Below are 25,131 nucleotides of genomic sequence, written 5' to 3'. Positions count from 1 at the left end.
TCGCGGTCTCCTGTCGGTCGCTTGGTGCGGAATTCTACCTTTACGCTCAAAATAAAGTTGGCCACTTTTTTTGTAAAAAAATCATGAAAATCTCGCAGTGTTTAGCTCACCAAATGAAATTAGTCGCTACCGCTTGACAAACAATTTACTTACCTATCTACTTTTTATATGATCTGTCAGTCTCACCGGTTTAAAGTGTTTATTTTTGAAAGGGTTATAATTGAGAAAGCTTGAATGGGTCACTAATCACGAGTGTATGCAAATTTTGAACAGCCATATCTTAACCAATTTTTGTCTTACGGAAAAACAAAATGAAACTAGCATATTTATAATAGCAGAATCTAAATTTTTTATTGTTTAAGACTTCTTTTATCACTAATACTTTTTAAGTTATTTTGAAAATATGAAATTTTTCAAACATTTTTAGAAAACTTTTTTTACTATAAAACCAAATGTTTTTAAAAATAAGCACTTCGAACCAATCAAACTTAGATATCATATCAACAATACACATACAGTTAAAATAGATGGTAAAGCCAAACGATTAATTTCATTTAGGGTGCTAAATAGAGGGAGGTTTTCACGATTTTTTACCAAAAAAAGGGGCCAACTTTTTTTTCAGTGTAACTCGTTTATTTTTGATGCTGTAAACTTTTGTAAAAAACAAATAATAAGCTTTTTTTCGATACTTTAAAAATGTTAATAAGATTTTCCAGAAAATCGCTTCCTTCTTCGGTGATTTCACGTTGAATTATTCGATTTGGAATTAGACGAATAAGAACGTATTTTTCATGAGCTACAACTTTGTATCTACTAAATTTGTAGACTTTACTGGTACACCATTTTTTTCGTTTTTTATAGGCTACACTTTTACTTTTTGAGTTATTTGGGAAAAACGGTCTGAAAACGTAGGTGTTTTGTCGAAAAATCAACATTTTAAATAGCGAAAAACTCGAAAAGTATTGACTTACGTAAAAAACTTTATAGAACAAAAGGTGCTTAAAATAAATCAATTTATCCATTTCCGGCCTTATTTTAAACACGCGTTTTTCACCCCCCGAAAAGGGGTAAATGTCACCCCCCAAGTAAAAGCAACCAACGGCACAAATTCAACTTTGAAGTGGAGGGTAAGTAGAACCTAAATCCAAATTTTCATGCAATTCGGAGTTGCCCCTGGAAATTACACTCCAAAACGGTCATTTATTGGGCTAATGCTCTTCTTTTCCATTTTAAGATTATTGTACTATTTTTGTTCTCTGACCATACCTAATGTTATTATAGTATGTCAATAAATAGGTATTTATGAAACAGTTCGTGAAGTATGCTTTTTTGCGAACGCACGCGACGTTTAGAGCACGAGCGACAACGGAGCGAGTGCTATACATCGCGTAAGTTCGCAAAAAGTACTTCACGCACAGTTTCATACAATATTTTATCTATGATGAACAAATAAAAAAACTGTAACTCTTCGTCACTGGAATTCATTTCTATTCTACAATTTTTAGAACTTTAACATTTAAAAATTCTAATTTCTTTCAAACCACAAAACTGTCAAAATTTTTGTTGTAATTTATTGCTCATTATGTCATCTCCATGACAACGCGAAAGTTAAGGATATTTGATTATATGAAAGTGTGTCAAAAACAGTGTGAAAAAGTAAATCCCATTTAAAATACATTGTTACTTCCCGCACACTTTAAACCCTTCACGCACTGCTATCTATGACTCTATGTCATATTATGTATAAGTTTTTAGTTTGTGAAAACTGTCATTATAGATAGCAGTGCGTGAAGTGTTTAAAGTGTGCGTGAAGTAACAATGTATTTTAAATAGGACTTACTTTTTCGCACTGTTTTTGACACACTTTCATATAATCAAATATCCTTCACTTTCGCGGTGATGACATAATTAGCAATAAATTACGACAAAAGTTTTGACAGTTTTGTGGTTTGAAAGAAGTTAGAATTTTTAAATGTCAAAGTTCTAAAAATTGTAGAATAGAAATAAATTCCAGTGACGAAGAGTTACAGTTTTTTTATTTGTTCATCATAGATAAAATATTGTATGAAACTGTGCGTGAAGTACTTTTTGCGAACTTACGCGATGTATAGCACTCGCTCCGTTGTCGCTCGTGCTCTAAACTTCGCGTGCTTAGCAAAAAGCATACTTCACGAACTGTTTCATAAATAACTATTTTTCCATATTTATTTCTAGTAATATTTATACTCATATATCATAAAAAAGCACGATTTAAGTTACATTTGAATGTGCGGCCCGCATAAAAAAAATTATTTTGAAAATGGCCCACCGTCCGAAAAGGTTACCGACCCCTGCCTTAGACAAATTACAGCAGCATTGGTTTGTTACAGCAAACTTTTCTGAAGTCTTTAACTGAAGAGGTTGAGGAGTTGGGAACTGTTTGTCTCGAGTTGGTCATTCAAAATTATATCTTTATTTTTCAATTTATTAATTTCCAAAGATTCTAATAAATATAGCTTAAGGCCTTTATTTTGAATATGCAGAATTTAAAACTGTTTATTAAAAGAATGATTATGATCTAGAAGGTGAAGTGCGTATGTAGAAGTGTCTGTTTTTTTATTGTTGAAAGCCTTTTTGTGTTCTGCTATCCGTTTGTGAAAGGTTCTGCCAGTTTAACCGATGTAAGTTTTCGGACAGTCACCACAAGCCACAAGTTAGTTTGTAAACCCCACTTTGTAGTTGTTTTCTCTTTCGGCTCTGATTGTTCTTAATATATTTGCTTAAGTTGTTATTAGTTCAGGAACGGCCTTGGATCGCCAGGGCCAAGGCAAATCGGCCAGGGAAGCGCTCTTTGGTGTGGGAGTACTGTTTCAGCGGTATTTGGATATCAATCAGGATGTATACGCCTGCTTTATAGACTTTGAGAATGCCTTCGATAGAGTTCGACACGACCGACTGAGACAACTTCTAATCGAAAATAACATTGATAAAAAAGATATTAGAATAATAACTAATTTGTATTGGAATCAAACAGCACAAGTCAAGGTCGATGATACACAGGGGTGTATTATGTCTTCTCTTTTGTTTAATTTTTATAGCGAAGTCATATTTAAAGAAGCTCTGTCAGAGGTTAGTTGTGGTGTAATGATCAACGGAAATACAATCAATAATGTGAGATACGCTGACGACACAGTGATATTAGCAGACAATCTTGCAGATCTACAACGACTGATGGAACGCATTAACCATTACTGCAACAGCTACGGACTTACATTGAACCTCAGAAAAACTAAATGGATGGTAATAACAAAATATCCACACGCCAGGAATGACTTGGTTGTCAATAACACCGTCATAGAAAGGGTATCCTCCTATAAATACCTTGGAGCTTGCCTGGATCATACAGGCGATCAAACAAAAGAAATAAGAGCAAGAATATAAATAGCTAGATCAGCATTTAACAAGATGAAAATATTTCTCTGTAGTCGTGACATAAATCTTGATCTGAGAGTGCGTATGCTGCGGTGTTATATCTTCTCCACTTTATTATATGGAGTTGAGTCATGGACCACGAAGATGGGCAGCATTAAAAACATTGAAGCATTTGAGATGTGGTGTTACTGTAGAATGCTACGTGTATCTTGGGTGGACCACGTGACGAATGTCGAAATTTTACGTCGGATCGGAAAAGGATATGAAGTTGTACTTACTGTTAAAAGAAGAAAGCTTGAATACTTTGGACATGTTATGAGAGGTGACAAATACTCGCTGCTGAGACTGATCATCCAGGGTAAAATCAGGGGTAAGAGAAGTATCGGTAAGCGCAGAATATCTTGGTTAAGAAATCTGAGGGAATGGTTCGGCTGCAGTTCCATCGACCTATTTAGGGCGGCCGCCAGTAAAATAAGAATAGCTGTGATGATTTCCAACCTCCGATAGGAGACGGACTTTAAGAAGAAGAAGAAGTTGTTATTTCTGAAAGCTGCTGTTATTCCTTTCTTTTTTATGTATCTGGCTATTTTTGTTGTTGTCTTGCCAGTATATGTGATAGAGCAGTAGGTACTGGATTCTTTCTACGGTGGTGGATAGACTAATTTCAGGGCTTTCTTTTGGAATTTTTGGTTTAAAATTTTGTTAATTGTTTGTTCGTTATAGCCATTGTTTACTGCTATTTGTTTATTGATGTTCAGTTCTATCTCGAAATTATTTATTGACATGGGAATTTCTGTCAGTCTATGATCATGCTATGGTAGTCTGCTAATTTGTGTTGTGTAGCATGGGATGATGAATTGTGTACATTTGTGTACAACAAACATGAGTTCTCCGTATGTCATAAACCTACCCATACTAATACAACTATACACAATTCATCATCCCATCCTACACAACACAAATTAGCAGGCTACCATAGCATGATACATAGACTGACAGAAATTCCCATGTCAAAAAATAACTTCGAGATAGAACTGAACATCATTAAACAATAAAGTGGACAATGGCTATAACGAACAAATAATTAACAAAATTTTAAACCAAAAACTCCTTAAGAAAGCCCTGAACTTAGTCTAGCATAACACAAAAGGACTTTCAACAATAGAAAAACAGACACTTCTGCATACGCACTTCACCTTCTAGATCATAATCATTCTTTTAATGAACAGTTTCAAATTCTGCATATTCAAAATAATGGCCTTAAGCTATCTTTATTAGAATCTATGGAAATTAATAAATTGAAAAATAAAGATATAATTCTGAATAACCAACTCGAGACAAACAGCTCCCCACTCCTCAACCTCTTCAGTTAAAGTCTTTAAAAAGGCAAACACATAGTAAACTAAATCACTTGAAAAAGGCACTCTGCCGAAACAGCCGTAGTCACATAGTTGTAATAAATTTTGTGGAAGTATAGAAAACAAACATTTTCAGTGTTTTATTGTTAGATAAAATGAACTTCCATCAAGTAACGGTCGAATCCATCAATTATAAAAAAGTACCAATAAATCTAAAAAAGGGTATTCAACAGTTGTATTCTACCAGTTATGACTTATGGAATGGAGACCATGACACTTACAGAGTTGTCAGCCAATAGATTAAGAACACCACAGAGAGCCATCGAACGAGCTATGGTGGGAGTATCTCTGATAGAACATAATATATGAAACGTGGACGTGCGAAGCAGGACGAAGAGTTGGAAGAATTGCAGAAATGAAATGGAACTGGGTACGACACGTGGCACGGCAAAAGAATGACAGGTGGACAAAAAACATTGTACATTGGAAACCACGCGAGCACAGTCGTAGTAGAGGAAGACCACAAAAGCGATGGCTAGACGACATCAAAGCAAAAGTGGGGAGAAACTGTTACCAAATAGCACAAAAGACAGAAGAGAGGATAATTAATGGCGAGGTTTTTGTCTACTACAAGACAAACAGGCCGAAAAAGAAGAAGATTCCCTGTATTCCCATATTTCTCAAGTCTTTATCGATGTTAAAAAGGAACTATGTTCTGGATATTCCTCTTCTTCTGTTACCAATAGGGGAGTTTTTCTAGCTGGGCCATTTTGTGCAATCCTCCATTTCTATCCAGACGTCCTATCTTTTATATCTGATTCCTGGTGTATTCCATAAAGTTCGAAATTGTATCGTCTTCTCCACACTCCACTGTCATTCATCACTTCAAACATTTATTTTAGTACTTTTCACTCGAAACATCCTAACATGTTTTTATTATTTATTGTTGGAGCCCAGGCATGCTAGGACTGGGGGTATTATTGTTTTGTCTATTTATTGTGTTATAGACGGAGAGGCAGCGTTGAAAAATCTCTTTGAATTTACTAAAGCTAAATTTTTTACAGTTGATTACTGTGATTGTGTAGAGAAACATACTGCGGTCGGTCAAGCGAAACGTAGAACAGGGGTTACTGAGAGGGTATCAAATTTGCTTTCCTACGAAGGTAATTAAATCCATTTACTAAGGCTGAAAATCAGTACACACATTCTAAATTGAACATAAATAAAAGTTATTATAGTCGGTCAGCTGTATGACGGGACAGAGCCGGTCAGTCGGCCCCAATGAATGTACAGGGTTATTCACTATATTTTCACCCCTTTGTAAACTGCTTTATTTACAGAATTAGAAAAAATATGTAAAATGCTAAAGTTATTCGATTTTTTAATTATGATTTTTTGACATATATATCGTACTAGTAACGTCATCCATCTGGGCGTGATGACGTAATCTACTATTGTTTTAAATAAGAATATGGGTCGTGTGCTAGCTCATTTGAAAGGTTATTCAATTCTGTATACAGCACTATAAACATTAAGATCATTATTTATACAGGGTGTCCAAAAAAATTGAATTAATAATTAAACAATTAATTTAATTAAAAAAAATTTTTGGACACACTGTATAATGAATCATGTTAATGTTTATATTACTGAATAGGGAATTGAATAACCTTTCAAATGAGCTAGTACTCGACCCCTATTCCTATTTAAAAAAATAGTCAATTACGTCATCACGCCCAAATGGATGACGTCACTAGTACGATATATATGTCAAAAAATCATAATTTAAAAGTCGAATAACTTTTGTATTTTACATTTTTTCTAATTCTGTAAATAAAGCAGTTTACAAGGGGTCAAAATATAGTGAATAACCCTGTACAGTCACTGGGGCCGACCGACCGGCTCTGTCCCGTCATACATCTGACCGACTATAATAACTTGTATTTATATTTAATTTAGAATGTGTGTACTGATTTTCAGCCTTAGTAAATAGATTTAATTACCTTCGTAGGAAAGCAACTTTGGTACCCTCTCAGTAACCCCTGTTCTACGTTTCGCTTGACCGACCGCAGTGTGATTCTCTTCACAATCACGGTAATCAACTGTGAAAAATCTAGCTTTAGTAAATTCAAAGAGATTTTTCAGCGCTGCCTCTTGGACTATTATGTTAGCGTGAAGTTTACCTTTGTATTTCTGAATATAATAATCGAGGATTAAGGAAGTTAAATCCGCAATAGCACCTTTTGTATAATATATAATTTAACGAGCTTGTAATGATGGCTATTACAAAATGCGGGGTTATGGGTACAGCGGAGCGATGACGAGACTAATCTCCTCGTACTTAGGCGGCCGGAGTTTCAGGGTTCGGATAGGACAAGTCCTGTCCGAGCTCGGAAACCCGGAGGCTGGAGTACCACAGGGAGCGGTCCTGTCACCTCTGCTGTACACAATATACACCGCTGATGTACCTAGAACACCAGGTACCGTTATGAACCTCTACGCCGACGACACAGCGATAGCGGCCAAACATAGAAACGTAGACATAGCAGTGACCAACTTGCAAACAGCGTTAGCAGACATCGAGGAATGGAGTATAAAATGGAAGATGCCATCAACTCAGAAAAAACGCAAGCAGTTCTATACAAGAAAGGAAGACAACAGCCAGAAGAACAGCTGACGGTGCAGAACACCCACATCGAGTGGAAAAATGAAGCTAAATACCTAGGAGTCATCATGGACAAAGGATTAATCTTCCAAAAACACGTAGAAGCCACAGTCCAGAAGGCCAACATAGCGAGAGCAACATTAAGAGGACTCACAGGCAGAAAAAGTAAATTAAGAATAAAAACAAGGTTAAGATTAATAAACGACATAATATTACCGGTATTAACATACGCATCTCTCGCATGGGGACAAGTATGTAACACCCACAAAAAGAAGATACAAGCGGTCCATAACAGCAGCTTAAGAGAAGCAGCCAGAGTCCCAAGATACGTAGCAGAAAGATTCCTGTTTAGAGAACTTCAACAGGTGAGAGTCACCGAAATTATGACAGACAAGGCAAGGGTCAAATTCGCGGAACTGGAGCACCACCCAAGTCACATACTGCAAGAGATGCTAAGGTACGACATGTTCCACCGATGGAAGCACAGACGTCCTAAACAGCAAATAGTGGATTAAAGTGAATAAAAAAGACAAGTGAGAAAATCCAAGTGCCGAAGAAAAGACGCATCCCAAGCGTAGGTCCAACACCACAACCAGGTAAGCAAACCAGTAGAAAATAGAGAAAAAGGCATAAGCCAAACAAAAAAACACAAAAAAAAAACAAAAAATGCGTAAGCCAACAAAAAAATCACACAAAAACAAAAAATCATAAAAATCTTGAGTTCCGAGCCATTGGACCGAGCTCAATTGGGCTTGGTACAATGGCTTGGGGCCCAAGCAAGCAATTCTTAGTTCCGCGGTTAAGTAAGTAAGAGGATATAGGCATAGAGCGCATCACGCTAAGCCTAATTTTTTTGCATTCGATTAGGGTACCACATGGAATCTTATTACCCAGGATTCCATTGTGAAGAGCATTTGGCTTCGATAGTTGTGCCCTCATCGCGCATCAGCGTGCTATGGGGGGGAAAGGGATGGCCTGGGGCATTGGAGCGAGGTGGGGTGATCCCTGTTCGAACTCGGGTCAAAACACCTCGCCCCAATGAATTGTTAAACCCGAATGTACTTTTTCGATAGGGTGGACAATGGACATCTCCCACAGGTCGGGTTGAATCGAATTGCTTGCTTGGGCAATACGATGATGAAGTTTGCTTTATCATTACTTAATTAAAGCGAGTAATAGTCATTAAATTCAAGTAGAATACTATACTTTTTCTACGACCTTTTTTATTTTCATAAGTAAAAAGATGTAATTATCAACTACTCGATATTAAAATTATAATTTACAAAAATACATTTTGTTTACCAATAGTATACGGCTGAATACTTGGTTGAATTAGCAATGCTGTCTTAATAGACGGAGAGGTAGCGCTGAAAAATCTATTTCAATTTACTAAAGCTAGATTTTTCACAGTTGATTACTGTGAGTGTGTAGAGAAACATACTGCGGTCGGTCAAGCGAGACGTAGAATAGGGGTTACTGAGAGGGTATCAAAGTTGCATTCCTACGAAGGTAATTATTTCCATTTACTAAGGCTGAAAATCAGTACACACACATTCTAAATTAAATATAAATAAAAGTTAATTATATTTGGTCAGCTGTATGACGGGACATAGCTGGTCGGTCGGCCCCAATAGTCGATTGAAGAAATGAAGCCTTTTGGCTCGCAATTTTTTCGTCCAGCATGGATTTACTTGAAATTTTCACAGAAGGTAGGGAATAGTCCAAGGATCATTTTCTATATCATGACGCTATCATAGGCTAAAACCTTGGGGGTGGTTACCACCCCATCTCGGGGGTGGGAATTGTTTATTACATTTTAAACATGCAATTCGATGGAAAAAGTGATTCTAAGAAGAAAATGTTTTTACATTTTCTTCGTAAAACTAATATTTTTAGAGTTATTCGCGCTTGAAAATAACAGTTTTTCGACGAAAAAATCGACTTTTTTAGAGGGTTTTTTGAGAATACCTCGAAAAATATGCATTTATTAAAAAAAAATTTGTAGATATCAAAATTGTACCTTTTAGTAACACAATAGTACATTGTTTACCGGGTAGGAAAAGCTTAACATTCCTGGACGACTGTGAAGATTGCTAAGTCGAGGCGCAAGCCGAGACTTAGCAACACAGAGTCCAGGAATGTGGCTTTTCCTACGAGGTAAACATACTATTTTTCCGCAAATCGTTTAAAATTCGACAGATATTGATTGATTTAAAAAAAACGCGATAATTTTATTCCCAAATAAATGGTGCTTTGAAATTCCTAATAAAATTACTTGGGTTACTATGGAAACGTATTGAGGTTGAATTATCATTTATGTAGAACACTAACAACTGTACGGAAATATCATTTCCTTACAGTAAGGAAATGACATTTCCTTACAGTAAGGAAGTCCTGACTTTTTCTTCAAGAAATTTTGACAGGAATGTCAAAATTTCCTGGCGATTTGCGGAAAACCATATTATTTTCCAGTAATATATTTAAGACCAATACAAACCGAGATACGGCATGTTAAAAATTAGCTTTTTTCGTCAAATGAAGAATTTGAAATATTTAAAGCCAAATAATGGGAAAAATTTGCATTTTTCGAGGCAAACTTAATAATATTTTTTCAAGTAAACGATTAGACCTTTCAAAAAATAATAATAAAAAGATTCTAGCATGAAAATTAAGCGACTTATAATAAAAAAAATGTCGGTACCTGCTTTTCTCTACGAAAAAATCAGTGAGAACAACCCCCTAACTACCTTCCTAATTCAAAATTGGTCTTTACCTTTCTGTAGTTCCTTTTATATTTATATTATCAATGGACTCAAGGAGTTTGATCTCTTTAAATGGCCTAATTTTAGAAAAATTTGAGTTTTAAAGAAAAAATTTATTTTTTGCAATTTGGTATTTTTCACCTTTTACTTCATAATATCTCCGAAAATACTGAAGATACGAAAAAAATTATAAACTACTAAATTGTAGATTTTTTAACGACTAAAATTACCCTGTACATAGATTTTCATTACAGTGAACAGTTAGCCAGATATAGCTGTTTAAATCCTCTGTTTACCAGCAAACACCCCCTTATTTGAGCCCTTTAAACCCGCCCCAATTAAAAACTAAGCGATCTTACGGAATTTAATTTACACAATCTTATCATCATCATCATGGTGCTACAGCCTTTAGAGGGCCTCGACCTTCTCAAGCGTTCTACGCCATTCTGTTCTGTCGCTTGCCTGCACTTTCCAGTTACCGACCCCGATCTTCTCGGCATCTTGTGTTACCCCGTCCATCCACCTCAACTTTGGTCTACCCCGTCTTCTCATTCCCACAGATTGAGCTGTTAGAATCCTTTTTATCATGTTCGATTCAGGGGCTCGGGCTACATGTCCTGCCCACTGCAGGCGATTTCGCTTAATTATAATGATAATATCTTTTCCACCAAACGTTTGTTTGTAGATATTCTGTAGTTCAAAGTTATATCTACGCCTCCATATTCCGTTCTCACAAACCGCTTCGAATATCTTGCGTAGTACCTTTCTTTCAAAAATTGATAGAGCGGATTCATCTGTTTTAGTTAGCGTCCATGCCTCTGAATCACATGTGAGAACGGGGACTATCAATGTTCTATACAGCCTTATACGAGTTTTTTGAGACAGACGCTTGTTAGATAAGTACTTTGATAGACCATGATAACACTTGTTTGCAATTATTATTCGCCTTTTTATTTCCTCAGATGTGTCATTATTGGGGTTAACCGATGTCCCTAGATATATGAACTCTTTGACCGCTTCGAAGTTTTGGTCATTGATGATTAGATCTGCATCAACATTTCCAGCTCTTGTGTTTGTGTTGGTCGCCATGACTTTTGTTTTATTTTGATTTATATGTGACCCCATTAGTTCTGCTGCTGCTACTAGATCGGTTAGGATTTCCGCAGTTCTCGCCCAGGTTCTTGTTATAATGTCCACGTCATCTGCAGATGCAAGAATTTGGACTGATCTATTAAATATTGTTTCTCTGCTATCTAAATTAGCGTCTCGTACATCTTTTTCTAAGCCTACATTAAAAACCTGACACGCCGGCGCATCTCCCTGCCTTAACCCCTTATGTATTTCGAATGGGGTTGACGAGTCGTTTTGAATTTTTACTACTGATAGCATCTTCGCCATTGTCAGTTTTATCATAGATATGAGTTTTTTTGGAATTCCCAACTCATTCATAGCATTGTAAAGACTTGGTCTTAAGACACTGTCATATGCCGCTTTAAAATCGACAAAAATATGGTACATATCTATGTTAAACTCTTGCGCTTTTTCGAGGATCTGTCGTAGTGTAAAGATCTGGTTAATGATTGAACGTCCGCGCCTGAATCCTGCCTGATATTCTCCTAGAAACGTTACACAATCTTATAGCTAATTATTTATATGGGAAATAAGCCACAATTGAAATGAAAAAAATAATTTTATTAACGTTTCGACGCCCAAATCGGGTGCCGTTGTCAAAATACAAAATATTACTAAAATAAACTAAAGTGTTGTTGCTAAGCAAAAAAATTCTTCTAATAATTTATTTAATCTCACTCATTTATATTGGCAATTCAGACATATATTATACATTTTAAAGTAGAAGACTTTAAAATGATATTGCCAATATTTATGAGTTGCGTTCCTGGGACGACTTACTGAAAGATAGTTCATTCGATTACATGAAATTAACCCCAACTCAAGAATATCCGTCATAAAAAATTATAGCATGTGATATGTCTTTAAAAAGACAACCAAATGCAACGACAGTAAAATTCTCGCGTTAGAGACTTCATAGTAAATCACAAGGGAAAACCAGGAAAAACCCTGTGATACTATCCGGACATCGTAATTTTATTATTATTATAATAAATTTTTATTATAATAATATTATACATTTTAAAGTCATTACTTTATTATATATCATACAATAATTACGACATCATAATTTTATTATAATAATATTATACATTTTAAAGTCTTCTACTTTAAAATGTATAATATATGTCTGAATTGCCAATATAAATGAGTGAGATTAAATAAATTATTAGAAGAATTTTTTTGCTTAGCAACAACACTTTAGTTTATTTTAGTAATATTTTGTATTTTGACAACGGCACCCGATTTGGGCGTCGAAACGTTAATAAAATTATTTTTTTCATTTTAATTGTGGCTTATTTCCCATATAAATAATTAATCATAAAAATGCCACAAGGAAATAGCTTCAGAACAAAATCTTATAGCTCTTTAAAAATCCTACAAAATCATTTTTGAAGAAACTTTTTATCGCCAAAAATATATAGAATATTTTTCGAGGTATGTATTCTCAAAAAACACTCTAAAAAAGTCGATTTTTTCGTCGAAAAACTGTTATATTCAAGGGCGAATAATTCGAAAAATATTAGTTTTACGAAGAAAATGTAAAATACATTTTTTCTTAAAATCACTTTTTCCATCGAATTACATGGTTAAAATGTAATAAAAAATTCCCACCCCTGAGATGGGGTGGCAACCACCCCCAAGGTTTTAGCGTATGATAGCGGTACGATATATAAAATTATCCTTGGAATATTCGCTACCTTCTGTGAAAATTTCAAGTAAATCCATGCTGGTCGAAAAAATTGCGAGCCAAAATGCTTAATTTCCTCAATCGACTATTGGGGCCGACCGACCGGCTCTGTCCCGTCATACAGCTGACCGACTATAATAACTTTTATTTATATTTAATTTAGAATTTGTGTACTGATTTTCAGCCTTAGTAAATGGAAATAATTACCTTCGTAGGAATGCAACTTTGATACCCTCTCAGTAACCCCTGTTCTACGTTTCGCTTGACCGACCGCAGTATGTTTCTCTACACACTCATAATAATCAACTGTGAAAAATCTAGCTTTAGTAAATTGAAATAGATTTTTCAGCGCAGCCTCTTGGTCTATAATTATGTATTGTAAAAAACACAACAAGAAATAATTAATTTAAGTTATGTTCATTTCCGAAAAATTACAAGTATAAATTTTTAACTGCTGTCATTGAAATAAATAGGAAATGGCTCTTATCGGCGGACTTATTTTAAAAAGTTTTAATGTAATTTCATTTATGCAACTATGTATATATAATATAATAATATAACTATATATATAATATGTTATAATGTAATTTAAAATATATAACACAATATAAGTTTTAAATCCCAATAAACAAAGCAAATACGCTAATGTCACTGTCATTGAAAATGGTAAACGTCAAAATTCATAATACGGTATACTCCCTCTATAACGAGAACTGAAATGGCGGGCTAATTACCTCGTTATGAGGATCTCGTTATATCAGACAACAATAATATTGAAATGTTTTGATGCCTCTTACGTAGTTTATTGGGTGTCGATGGTCAACCTGAACAACGAGACTTCTCCATCGTAAATTGTAAATTTCCTACAATATTCAATATCGGTCGATAAACAGGAAGATATGAAAGGCGGTGGAGTTTATTAAAGCACTGGCCTCAATAATAACACAGATGTTCGGCATTTCTATATACAGTCAGTTGGAGTATTTATTTATAGCCAATACTACGTTAAAAACGGGTAAAGAAACATATTTTTCGATTTCATTTTTCCTCGTTATAACCAAATATGCCTCGTTATATAGGATTAAAGTTCAATAGGAATTTCATGGGACACCTAATGTACCTCGTTATAAGCGAAACCTCGTAATATCCGTGATTGTTATAGGGAGAGTCCACTGTAGTAAACAAGAGGTTTGTTCCAACCCGTCATAAATACCATTCTTGAATGGTTACGAGTATGCGCAGTAACGAAAAATGTGTTACTGCGCATACTCGTAACCGTTTAAGTGCGGTAATGTGACGGGTTGGAACAAACCTAAGGTATAAAAGTAAAAAATATACTGACCCATTATTAAAGTTAAAAATCCTTAAGAAAATTTTTCGAAGTTAATTATTGATATAAATTACAATAATTATTGTGTTAAATAAACAAGTTGAAATAATTTTATTTGCATTTTATTTAATACTAATACTAAAAGTGACATTCGCCACTTGAACCTAACTTCAGCCCGTGAGTAATGACCCGTGGGTAATGAATTATTACTCACGGGTAAAGTAATGGGTGTCATTATCTATTCAAAAATAGTGAATAATGAGCATGTTTTTAAACGGTCGTTCAGTGTTTTCCGTTCTCTTAACATTATTGTTTTTCTGAAGCTATTTCCTTGTGGCATTTTTATAATAAATTATTTTTAATGGGAAATAGGCCACAATTTTACCAAAAAAATTATTTTATTAACGTTTCGAAGCCCAAATCGGGTTTCGTTGTCAAAATACAAAATACTAGTAAAATAAACAAAAATGTTGTTGCTAACTAAAAAAATTCCTCTAATAATTTATTTAATCTGACTCATTTATATTGGCAATTCAGACATATATTATACATTTTAAAGTAGAAGACTTTAAAATGATATCGCCAATATTTATGAGTTGCGTTCCTGGGACGACTTTACTAAAAGATAGTTCATTCGATTACATTTTGTGACGGATATTCTTGAGTTGGGATTGATTTCATGTAATCGAATGAACTATCTTTTAGTAAAGTCGTTCCAGGAACGCAACTCATAAATATTGGCGATATCATTTTAAAGTCTTCTAATTTAAAATGTATAATATACGTCTGAATTGCCAATATAAATGAGTCAGATTAAATAAATTATTAGAAGAATTTTTTTACTGAGCAACAACATTTTTGTTTATTTTAGTAGTATTTTGTATTTTGACAACGAAACCCGATTTGGGCTTCGAAACGTTAATAAAATCATTTTTTTGGTAAAATTGTGGCTTATTTCCCATTAAAAATAGTTTGTTTATCTTAACATTATTGATATTGATTTCAGAATAGGTAATAATTTGCACTCATTTGTTATAAGTATATTGAACCAGTGGTTGTGAATTGTGACATATACGTATTACTTTTTCCAAACCCATATAGAACAGTGTACAGGAGAGGGGATCTCTGGCATAGCCCATTATTTGTTTTAACCTTCCGATGACCAACCTTTTTTTGTTACACGGATGACCAAGGGGGGGGGGGGAAATGACCCCAGGTCAAAAATGACAATTAACAAAAAAATAAAGCTTTTTTTTTAAATTTTTAATTTTTTTTTTGGCATGGACTTTATGTCATTCAGCCAGTCACAACATGAGTATTAGTGTCATGTGTAGTGTGTATGTTGAGTAAGTGTCTTGTTACTTTGCAAAGTCGACGTCATTAGCGTAAAACTACTTGTAATTACACATAATAGACGCTATTTTACTAAACATCAACTTCAGAATATATTTTTTATTCGTAATATGAGGATATCTAGAATTAGAATGATATTAAAGTCAAATAAAAAAATAATCAGTTAAATATTAAAAATATTTTTGAGTTTATTAAAGAAAAAGATACGCTGGGGTCACAATTTCCCACGCTTGGTCATACGAAGGTTAAAAGGTTCTGACAGTGACAGTTTCCCCAGAATTCGTACTTACTCTACATTCACTTGGTTTTTTTGTCGAATAATAAACATTTTCAATCGCAAATAACTCGAAAACTACTTACTCAACTCACTTAAAAAACTCTACAGAATAAATGTTGCATAGAATTAGTCAGTTTATCAATTTCCGGAATTACTTTAAACGCACGTTCTTTCACCCCCGAGAAGGGGTGACGGTCATCCCCCAAGTAAAAGTAGCAAACGGCACAAATTCAACTTTGAAGTGGAGGGTAAGTAGAAACTAATGCCAAATTTTCATGCAATTCGGAGTTGACCCTGAACATTACACGGTATCACTGTATTTCCTGTTCATTTACTGGGCTAATAGGCCATTAATCATTTATACATTCATGGATTAATTCTCCATCAATAGCTGATATATTAATGGAAGAATTGTATTAAAACATTTAGTGATATTTTTAAATATACCTTTTACAAAAAAATTACATTTTTTATTAAAACATTGTGCACAAACATGACCAAAAACCCAAAAAAATGAGTAGTAAACAAAATCAAAAACGTTGTTGCAATTCAAGGTAATGACAATGACAAAGGTACAGGTATTATTAAATAAGAAATGAAATACGATTGTCATAAGTGATCTTAAAACTTGAAACTATTCTGAATTAAAATAAACTTACTGCACTAAATATCCAACATGCTCCACATATTCCTTGATTCTTCACTGGAGTGACGGCACCTACTTTTCTCCAGTCTACATAGACCGTGGTTAAATTTCTATCTACTTGACGGGTTTTCCAGGTTTTTGGATATATTATACTCGTTACTCCAGGTCTGCTTAGCTGATACTTTTTGTCAAATTGTCTTTTACTTAAATCTGCGAAAACAGTAATACCTTTTTTATACGTTTCTAAACCATCCTCATAGCGGCTGTTGTGACGGCGGATTTCTTCTAGGTTATCCTTGAAAACGGTAAATTTCTCATTTTCTTCAACTTCATTCTTATATGTTTTGTTGTACTTGGTCTGCAATAGAAATAACGTGAGTTGTGATGATGTAGTTAAACTCAGACAAGAAGAATAAAATTATGTAAATCCATAACATGTCGGTCAGATGGCTCAGTGGGCTGAGGCGAGCTCGATCGACAAATCTAGCGGATTTACGATCGAGGTTCGAGCCCCAGCCCGGTCATTTGAAAACTAAAAAGGCCAACGTCGTAGTATAAAGTTCTATAGGATCTACGACTTGGTCTGGAATAAACTGGTGTCTGATCGGGTTATGGAGGATCGGTACGGCAAGGGATAAAGGGTTGCGGCTTGGTGATACTCCTCTATAGATCCCTATCGGGCGTTGGCGCTTAATAAAGGTGTTATAATACATAAATCCATAACATAAAAGCACACTCATTTAATATTATTTTTTATTAGCCTTCTTGTTCTTTCCATTTCTCTATTATTGAATACTGAGTATTATCAAGACTCTTGCTAAACAACTCTCTTAAATTTTTCTTCCAGTACATTATTCTATGCCTGGTTTTATTCTAGTGGAGGATAGTGGGGGATGGAGGCGGAGAAACTATACAGGGTGGGGCATTAGTGTGACAAAGTCCAATTACTCGTTTGTCGTAAGAGATACGAAAAAAAGTTATTTAGGTAAAAGTTGGAGCACAGATAGGACCATAATTTAAAAATATTTTAAAATATACAGGGCGTGCGTATTGACAGGGTGACAGAAACATGTTTTTTTTAAAAGGAATATCCTGTATATTTTTACATTTTTGGATCCTCCTCAATGTTTCCTTTCTTAAAATATAGGATTTTGTAATATTACACGAGGTAGTTTAAAAGGTAATTACGCTTTTTTGTTAATTTCGTAGCAATATTCACACCCTGTAGAATTGTAGTGAGTTGACATCAAATTTTTGTTTTATATTTAAACGTTTTTTAATATAGTCTACTATTGTTAAAAATTAACAGTATAGCCAAATGTTGAATTTTAGTATACAGGGTTGGTCGAAACTCGGAATGATGAGTTTTTTTAAATGAAACACCCTGTATTTGAGTATTGTAATAAAATGATATTTTATGGTACTTTTTTATTTCTTAATCATTCCCTATACCTAAGTGCTTTAATTTGTAAGTTATTCGTGATTCTTTAAGCCAAACATTAATTGCAAGAAAAATTACGTGAAATGTTATTAGGTGGCCTTGAAAATATTCAATATGAAATGAAAAAATGTGCGACGACAACCAAGAAGAGAAACGTTTGAAAATATACTAGAACGGTTTCAACGGACTGGACACTTAAATTATGATAAATCTGATAAAACAAAAAGTATTGTAAATGAAGAAAACAGGAATTAAATGTAATCCTTAGTGTCACTGAGGATCTGCATATGAGTACAACCGTTCTTACAATCTAAGTATCTAGTCTGTTGAGACCGTTTTAGCATAATTTCAAAGTTTCTCTTCTTGGTTGTCGTCTATCAGGGAATTCTCTCTCTCTCTCTCTCTCTCTCTCTTTCTCTCTCTTTCTCTCTCTCTCTCTCTCTCTCTCTCTCTCTCTCTCTCTCTCTCTCTCTCTCTCTTCGTTTCCCCATTACTGAGGATCTTGATTTCTTTCAATATTCCTAACAATGTTTCTCCATTGGTCTCTATCAGGGAATTGCTGATGATAAATTTTTATTGTAAGTAGCTAATTTTTGTTATACTCTCCTAACACAAAGCCATTTTAATCAGTTCATCATTACAAAAATTAATATTAGTAATGGAAACAAATCAACTGACTCTATATAAATAGTATAATGTCAAATTTTTAAGCAAATTTTGTGTCATATTCAACTAGGGAAAATTTTATATGTTTGATTAATATTTTAAGCACCAACAACCTTAACTACGAATGTATTTGGATATCTCATCAAATATTAATAAATTAAGGATCAGGCTAGATTATTATTTTTTTTTTCGAAAATTTATTTTTGATTGGATATTTTCACGGCCACCTAATAAAATTTCACGTAATTTTTGTTGCAATTAATGTTTGGCTTAAAAAATCACGAATAACTTACAAATTAAAGCACTTAGCTATAGGGAATGCTTAAGAAATAAAAAAAGTACCATAAAATATCATTTCATTACAATGCTTAAATGCAGGGTGTTCCATTTAAGAAAACTCAGAAAATACTCATTCCGAGTTTCGACCCACCCTGTATACTAAAATTAAACATTTCGCTATACTGTTAATATTTAACAAAAGTTAACTATATTAAAAATCGTTTAAATATAAACAAAAATTTGATGTCAACTCACTACAATTCTACAAGGTGTGAATATTGTTACGAAATTAACAAAAAAGCGTAATTATCTTTTAAACTACCTCGTATAATATTACAAAATCCTATATTTTAAGAAAGGAAACATTGAGGAGAATCCAAAAATGTAAAAATATACAGGGTATTCCATTTAAAAAAACATAATTTTGTGTCGCCCTGTCAATACGGATATCCCTGTATATTTAAAAATATTTTTAAAATATGGTACTATATGTGCTTCAACTTTTATGAGTAATTGAACTTTGTCATACTAATGCCCCACCCTGTATGTATATAAATGCTATAATAATCTGTTTACGAATTAGATATTTTTCCTAAAACAAAGTACACATGACGTAAAACTTACGTTATTAGACCCATAGATTTCGTTCTAATTTTTTGACTGGTTTCAATAGTCTGAAGGTAGTCGTAGTAGGCTAATAACAACGATGTAAAAATGAAGTTTGGGAAATAAAAGGAAAAAACATATCAACTGCTGTAATGCAGGATACAGAGATCCAGACATCCTTTCCTTGGTATTTTTCTTGATGATCGTTGTCTCAATGATATTATTCATTAGCATTCTCATAGTCATATCAGTCCCGTTTCATTGCACAGTCGAGGTTGATGCATGTTACGAAGCATAATGATAAACATCTGTATTTTTGCAGCAAATATTACTCGTTCAGATTATTGTTTTTAATTATGTCTATTTCCCCTCTGCAATATCCTCGTCACTGGTTCCGTTAAGTATTTGGACAGTAGTTTGATATTCTTGTTTTTTTTGTTGGGTTTATACATCCTTTAACAATCCATTTTGCTACAGTCGTGTTTTTCTGTCGCAATTTTGCCACTGTCACGTTTTTCTGTCGCAATTTTGACCCCATAAGATAGTAGCCTGAGTCAGAGTCTAGTTCACCCCATGATACTTACATTAGTTATGTCTGTTTTTCACCTTAAGATGAGTAAGTGGTCAATTTTATTGGCGTTAGTTTATGGATATCTTTTCTCTGAAAGTCAGTATCTTCTGAAAACTAGATAATTATTTATTGCTGCGAATTTTGAAACCCTGTCTATTTTGACGGGTTTCAGTCTGTAAACTGTTTCCCAAATATATTTACAAAAGTTTCAGAGACTATCAAGCCTGGGACATGTCCAGAGAAAAGTAAAATATTACAATGGAAGCAATAGAAGACGAGAAAAAGGAAGGACCATTATGAGATATTTGGATGACGCAAAAACGACCTGATAACTATAACTGTAAAACAATGACGGAGAAATGCACAAGAGAGATGTGAATTTAAGAACATAGCCAGACATGTAAAGACCCGACCAGGGCCAAGGGTTATGATGCCAAAAGAAGAAGAGGAGGAAGAGGAAATTGCTCATTCCCTCAGCCAATTCTGGCTACTGAACTTATGTCGCTTTCAGTCAATTATGTCCGGAAAACACGTAAAAGCTCTATAAATATGTAGTCTATAAATTAAGTAACAGATATCTGTATCCTTTTTACAATATAGAACAAAACAAACACAACAGGTATACAACCACTACAAACGAATCAGAAACGAAACGAATACTTTAGTGAGGCAAATAAAAAGGGAGCACTGGCAGAGTTTCTCAAAACAGATGGAACACGACTTCTACGGAACACAAAAAAAGTATGGAGAATGATCAGAGGGCAAAGAAAGGAGATGAACGAATTAATAAAAGCAAAACACATTCAGAAGGAAACATGGGCAGAGTACTTCCGATCTCTATTTGCTAAAGGCGACGACAATGAAACCACCAACACCTGAAGTTACGACAAACGAAGAATAAACATCGAGGAGGGAAAGGTAAAGGAAGCATTAAGAAAATTAAAACATAGAAAATCTCCAGGAGAGGACAGAATATCGAATGAACTCCTAAAGTACGGAGGACAAGATCTAACTAAACAACTAATAAAACTAATACAAAAAATATTAGAACAAAAAAAAGAATACCACAAGAATGGAGATCAAGCATCCTAATACCCCTCTCCAAAAAAGGAGACAAATCAGACCCAGAGAATTACAGAGGGATTAACTTATTAAACACAACATTAAAATTAGCAACAAAAGTGATAACAAACAAATTGAATAAAATTATAACATTAGCAGAAGAACAAGGTTTTAGGTCGGGAAGGTCATGCACTGACACTATATTTATAATGAGGCAAGTTCAAGAGAAATCGTTGGAATACAACAAACCGGCATATTTATGTATCGTAGACCTTAAGAAAGCATTTGACAGGGTCACATTAAAGGACGTTATCCATTTGTTTTACTCGAAACAGGTACCTCTGGGAATAATTAAAACGATAAAAAACATCTACCAAAACAACACAATAAAAGTAAAAGTGGAAGATGAAATAACTGACCCAATTGAAGCCGGCAATGGCATAAGACAGGAGGATTATTTGAGTCCTTTATTGTTTAACCTGATCATGGACGAAATAATAAAAAAAGTAAGAACTAAAAAAGGGTACCAAATGGGAGAAGAACAACTTAAAATAATCTGCTATTCGGACGATGCAATATTAATCTCTCAAAGTGAAGATGATTTACAACGTATGCTGCACCAATTCAACATATCGCCAGAAAATTTAACATGTTAATTTCCTCAAAAAAGACAAAATGCATGGTTATAACAGCATATCCAATAAGATGTAAATTGGACCTGGAAGGTCAGATAATTGAACAAGTGATGGGGTTTAAATACCTAGGCATCACACTATCTAGCTACGTAAGACTCGAAACAGAAGTGGAAGATTAAGAGAATAGAGCAAACAGAGCTGTAGGTTGCCTAAATGACACAATATGGAGAAATAAAAATATCGGAAAAGAAATGAAAGGCAGAATTTACAAAACCGTCATCAGACCAATAATGACATACGCGGCAGAAACACGACCCGACACAGAGAGGACAAAAATATTGCTCGAAACAGCGGAGAAGAAAACAATTCGAAAAATCGATGGTAAGACTCTATGGGACAGAGCTAGAAGTACAGATATACGACGGAGATGCAAGGTGGATAACATTAATAACTGGGTAAGAAACAGAAGAATAGAATGGAATGACCACATAAGCCGAATGACAACAAATAGGGTAGTCAGGACAGCGAGAGACGGTTCCCCAATAGGAAGACGATCAGTGGGAAGACCACGAAAAAAATCTAGTCGGGGTGTTATTAGCAAATTTACCCTTTCCATTGTCATGTTCCATTCATCTTGTTCTTGAATATGTAATTAGACGGTTGACGGTAAGCGGAAATAACATACTTACAAACAAATCTACCCAATTAGCAGCATACGCGGATGATATAAACATAATGAGCAGAACAATGAATGCAGCGGAAGAAACCTACGTTGTGTTGAAACAGAGTGCAGAAGCAGTAGGGCCAGCAATAAACACAAATAAAACAAAACTACTCATACAAACCAGATCAAATAGACGGGCGCAACAACACTTTATTGACGATATAGAACATGTGAATAGATTCACGTACCTAGGAATGGATCTGGCTGCAAGCAATGAAGAAGAACCGGAAATAAATAGAAGGCTTGTGCTGGCAAATAAAGCCTATTTCGCGATGGGCCACATATTCAAATCGCGAGACGTACACCGGAAAACAAAACTCCGGGTATATAAAACAATAATCAGGCCCATAGTAAGTTATGGCTGCGAAACATGGGTGGTGACACAGAAATCTGCCAATGCATTAGATGTGTTTGAAAGAAAAGTATTACGTAGGATACTGGGCCCAATAAGTGAAAATAACAACTGGCGAATTAGGTATAATAGGGAAATATACGAGCAATATAGCGAACCAACTCTAGCACAACACACTAAACTGCAGAGATTACGGTGGGCAGGGTGGTCCGCATGCATGAGAATAGAATCCCCAGAAAATTGCTGAATGCAAGAATGCAGGGAAGAAGACCTGTTGGAAGACCTAAAAAGAGATGGGAAGACGAAGTCGATGAGGATGCCAGGAACTTTCTGGGAACGCGTTCATGGAAAAGAACAGCGGTAAATCGAAATGATTGGAGAAGCTTATTGAAGGAGGCCAAGGCTCGATTTGGGCTGTAGTACCATTGGATGGATAGATTGTCTAGCAACTGCTTGAAAAGCATAATTGTACTTTGTTGCAAAATCACATGCATGTTAGTGGAACACCTTCTAGTCAATTGGAACTTCTTTACATGTCGCCACACATTGGATGATTTTAGGCGTACGTTCAGTTCATCCGCAGCTATTAGGCGGGAAATAATTTGAAGAGTCTGACGATTAACATACATGAAAATAGCATCATGCAGTAGAACAATAGACATATAAAATATTAGTCATTAATATTTTATAGTGTGAGAAGGTTTCCGAGGAAAGTGGAAGTGGAGATTGAAAGGTCAAAATCAACTTACTTTAAAGTAAAATTGTGGATATTCCCAATAAAAATAGTAAACTATATAAATATACACTTATGGACAAAAATATGGAATATTTTTAACTTATTATCTAAAGTGTTTTTTCGCACAATCATTTACACAAGTTCGGTTTGTCCTTACCAAGGAATACCGCAATAATTTAATTGGACAAATTAATAGGACTACCGAGCAGTGGAAAGATGTTTTTTCACAAATGAGGCCAGAATTCGTTATGGAAACGAAATTGACGAAACTTTGTCTACAAAAGTGTTGGCAAATGGTATGCCAGTGCTATGTACGGGTATGGCTTGAAAAGGATATACCAAACGTATTGAGGTGATTGGGCGAATGACAGCTGAAATTTACATAGAAAACATTTTAGAAAGTCATGTTTTGCCACATGTTTTTGTCTTGTTGAATATGATTCTTGCTAATGTACAATAACGCACGTCCTTATGTCACTAGAATAGTGAATACTTACCTTGATGAGTTTCAATTTAAAAGAATATATTAGTCACCTTCTATTGCATATCAGACTTAAATCCCATCCGAGCATTTATACTCGGATGACACTAAAACAGAAACGGACAACGTTCGGAAAAGAATTCCTATTCCCGTGACACTGGAAAGGCTAAGGATTGCAGCACAAAAAAATTCACTTACTTATATAGGCATACTTTCTTAAACTTAACGATGTGTTTTACTTACTTTAAAGTTGTTCCAATCATCTTGAACGCCACAGAGAGCCTTATTATAAAACCAACAACAGATTACTGCTGCGATTAATACTGTTTTCATGATGACCTCTGGTTTAAATTCAACTAAAACTTAGAATTTCGTTCATATGCGGATTTTCTAAGGTTCGATTAAACGTTACAATCACTATTGAACCCCATCGGTACAGTGGTTATAAAACACAAAAAGGTCAGTGACTAATTAATTATCCTAATATGAAACGACGATGTACATACAAACTCAAACTACTATCAAGTCCAATCGCGATTATTTATTTTTGGTTAATTGATGGAGATAATCGCTGCAATACGCAATTCATGGAAAACACATGTTAAGAAAACAATATTTTTTTATGTTTATAAAAATAATCTCTTCAATAAATAAATCAATCATTTCGTTTAAAGAACAGCAGTAACCTCGTAAATATAGTACAGGAACCAAAGCTATTCACCTCGCAATTTTTACAGAATGGATCAATTTGCTTGAAAATTTGAGAATAAGTAGTGGATAGTCCATGGATCAAAATCTATATATCTATCGCTTTTACCATGGGGGTGGTTGCCACCCCATCTCGGGGGTGGAAATTTTTTATTATATTTTGACCGTAAAAGTTATTAAAAACATTCAGTCTAAGAAAAAAATGTTCTATACATTTTTTTGATAAAATTGATAGTTTTTGATTTAT

General features: G+C 34.5%; 1 protein-coding gene across 1 annotated transcript in view; it reads right to left on the bottom strand.

Moving 5' to 3' along the window:
* The window catches only part of LOC126885880 (procathepsin L-like), a 30,265-nt gene extending 5,533 nt beyond the window's left edge, over positions 1-24,732 (bottom strand). The window contains exons 1-2 of the mRNA XM_050652673.1: positions 24,420-24,732; positions 16,637-16,981 (exon numbers count right to left, since the gene is read on the bottom strand). Coding sequence (XP_050508630.1) covers positions 16,637-16,981; positions 24,420-24,509 — 435 coding nt within the window. The 5' untranslated portion in view covers positions 24,510-24,732. The remainder of the gene's footprint in view (positions 1-16,636; positions 16,982-24,419) is intronic.
* Between the last annotated feature and the right edge of the window lie 399 nt (positions 24,733-25,131).

The sequence above is a fragment of the Diabrotica virgifera genome, chromosome 6 (genome assembly GCF_917563875.1).
Source record: "Diabrotica virgifera virgifera chromosome 6, PGI_DIABVI_V3a".
Taxonomy (NCBI): domain Eukaryota; kingdom Metazoa; phylum Arthropoda; class Insecta; order Coleoptera; family Chrysomelidae; genus Diabrotica; species Diabrotica virgifera.
The sequence above is the reverse complement of the archived record's forward strand: the minus strand, read 5'-3'. Positions and strand labels throughout refer to the sequence as shown.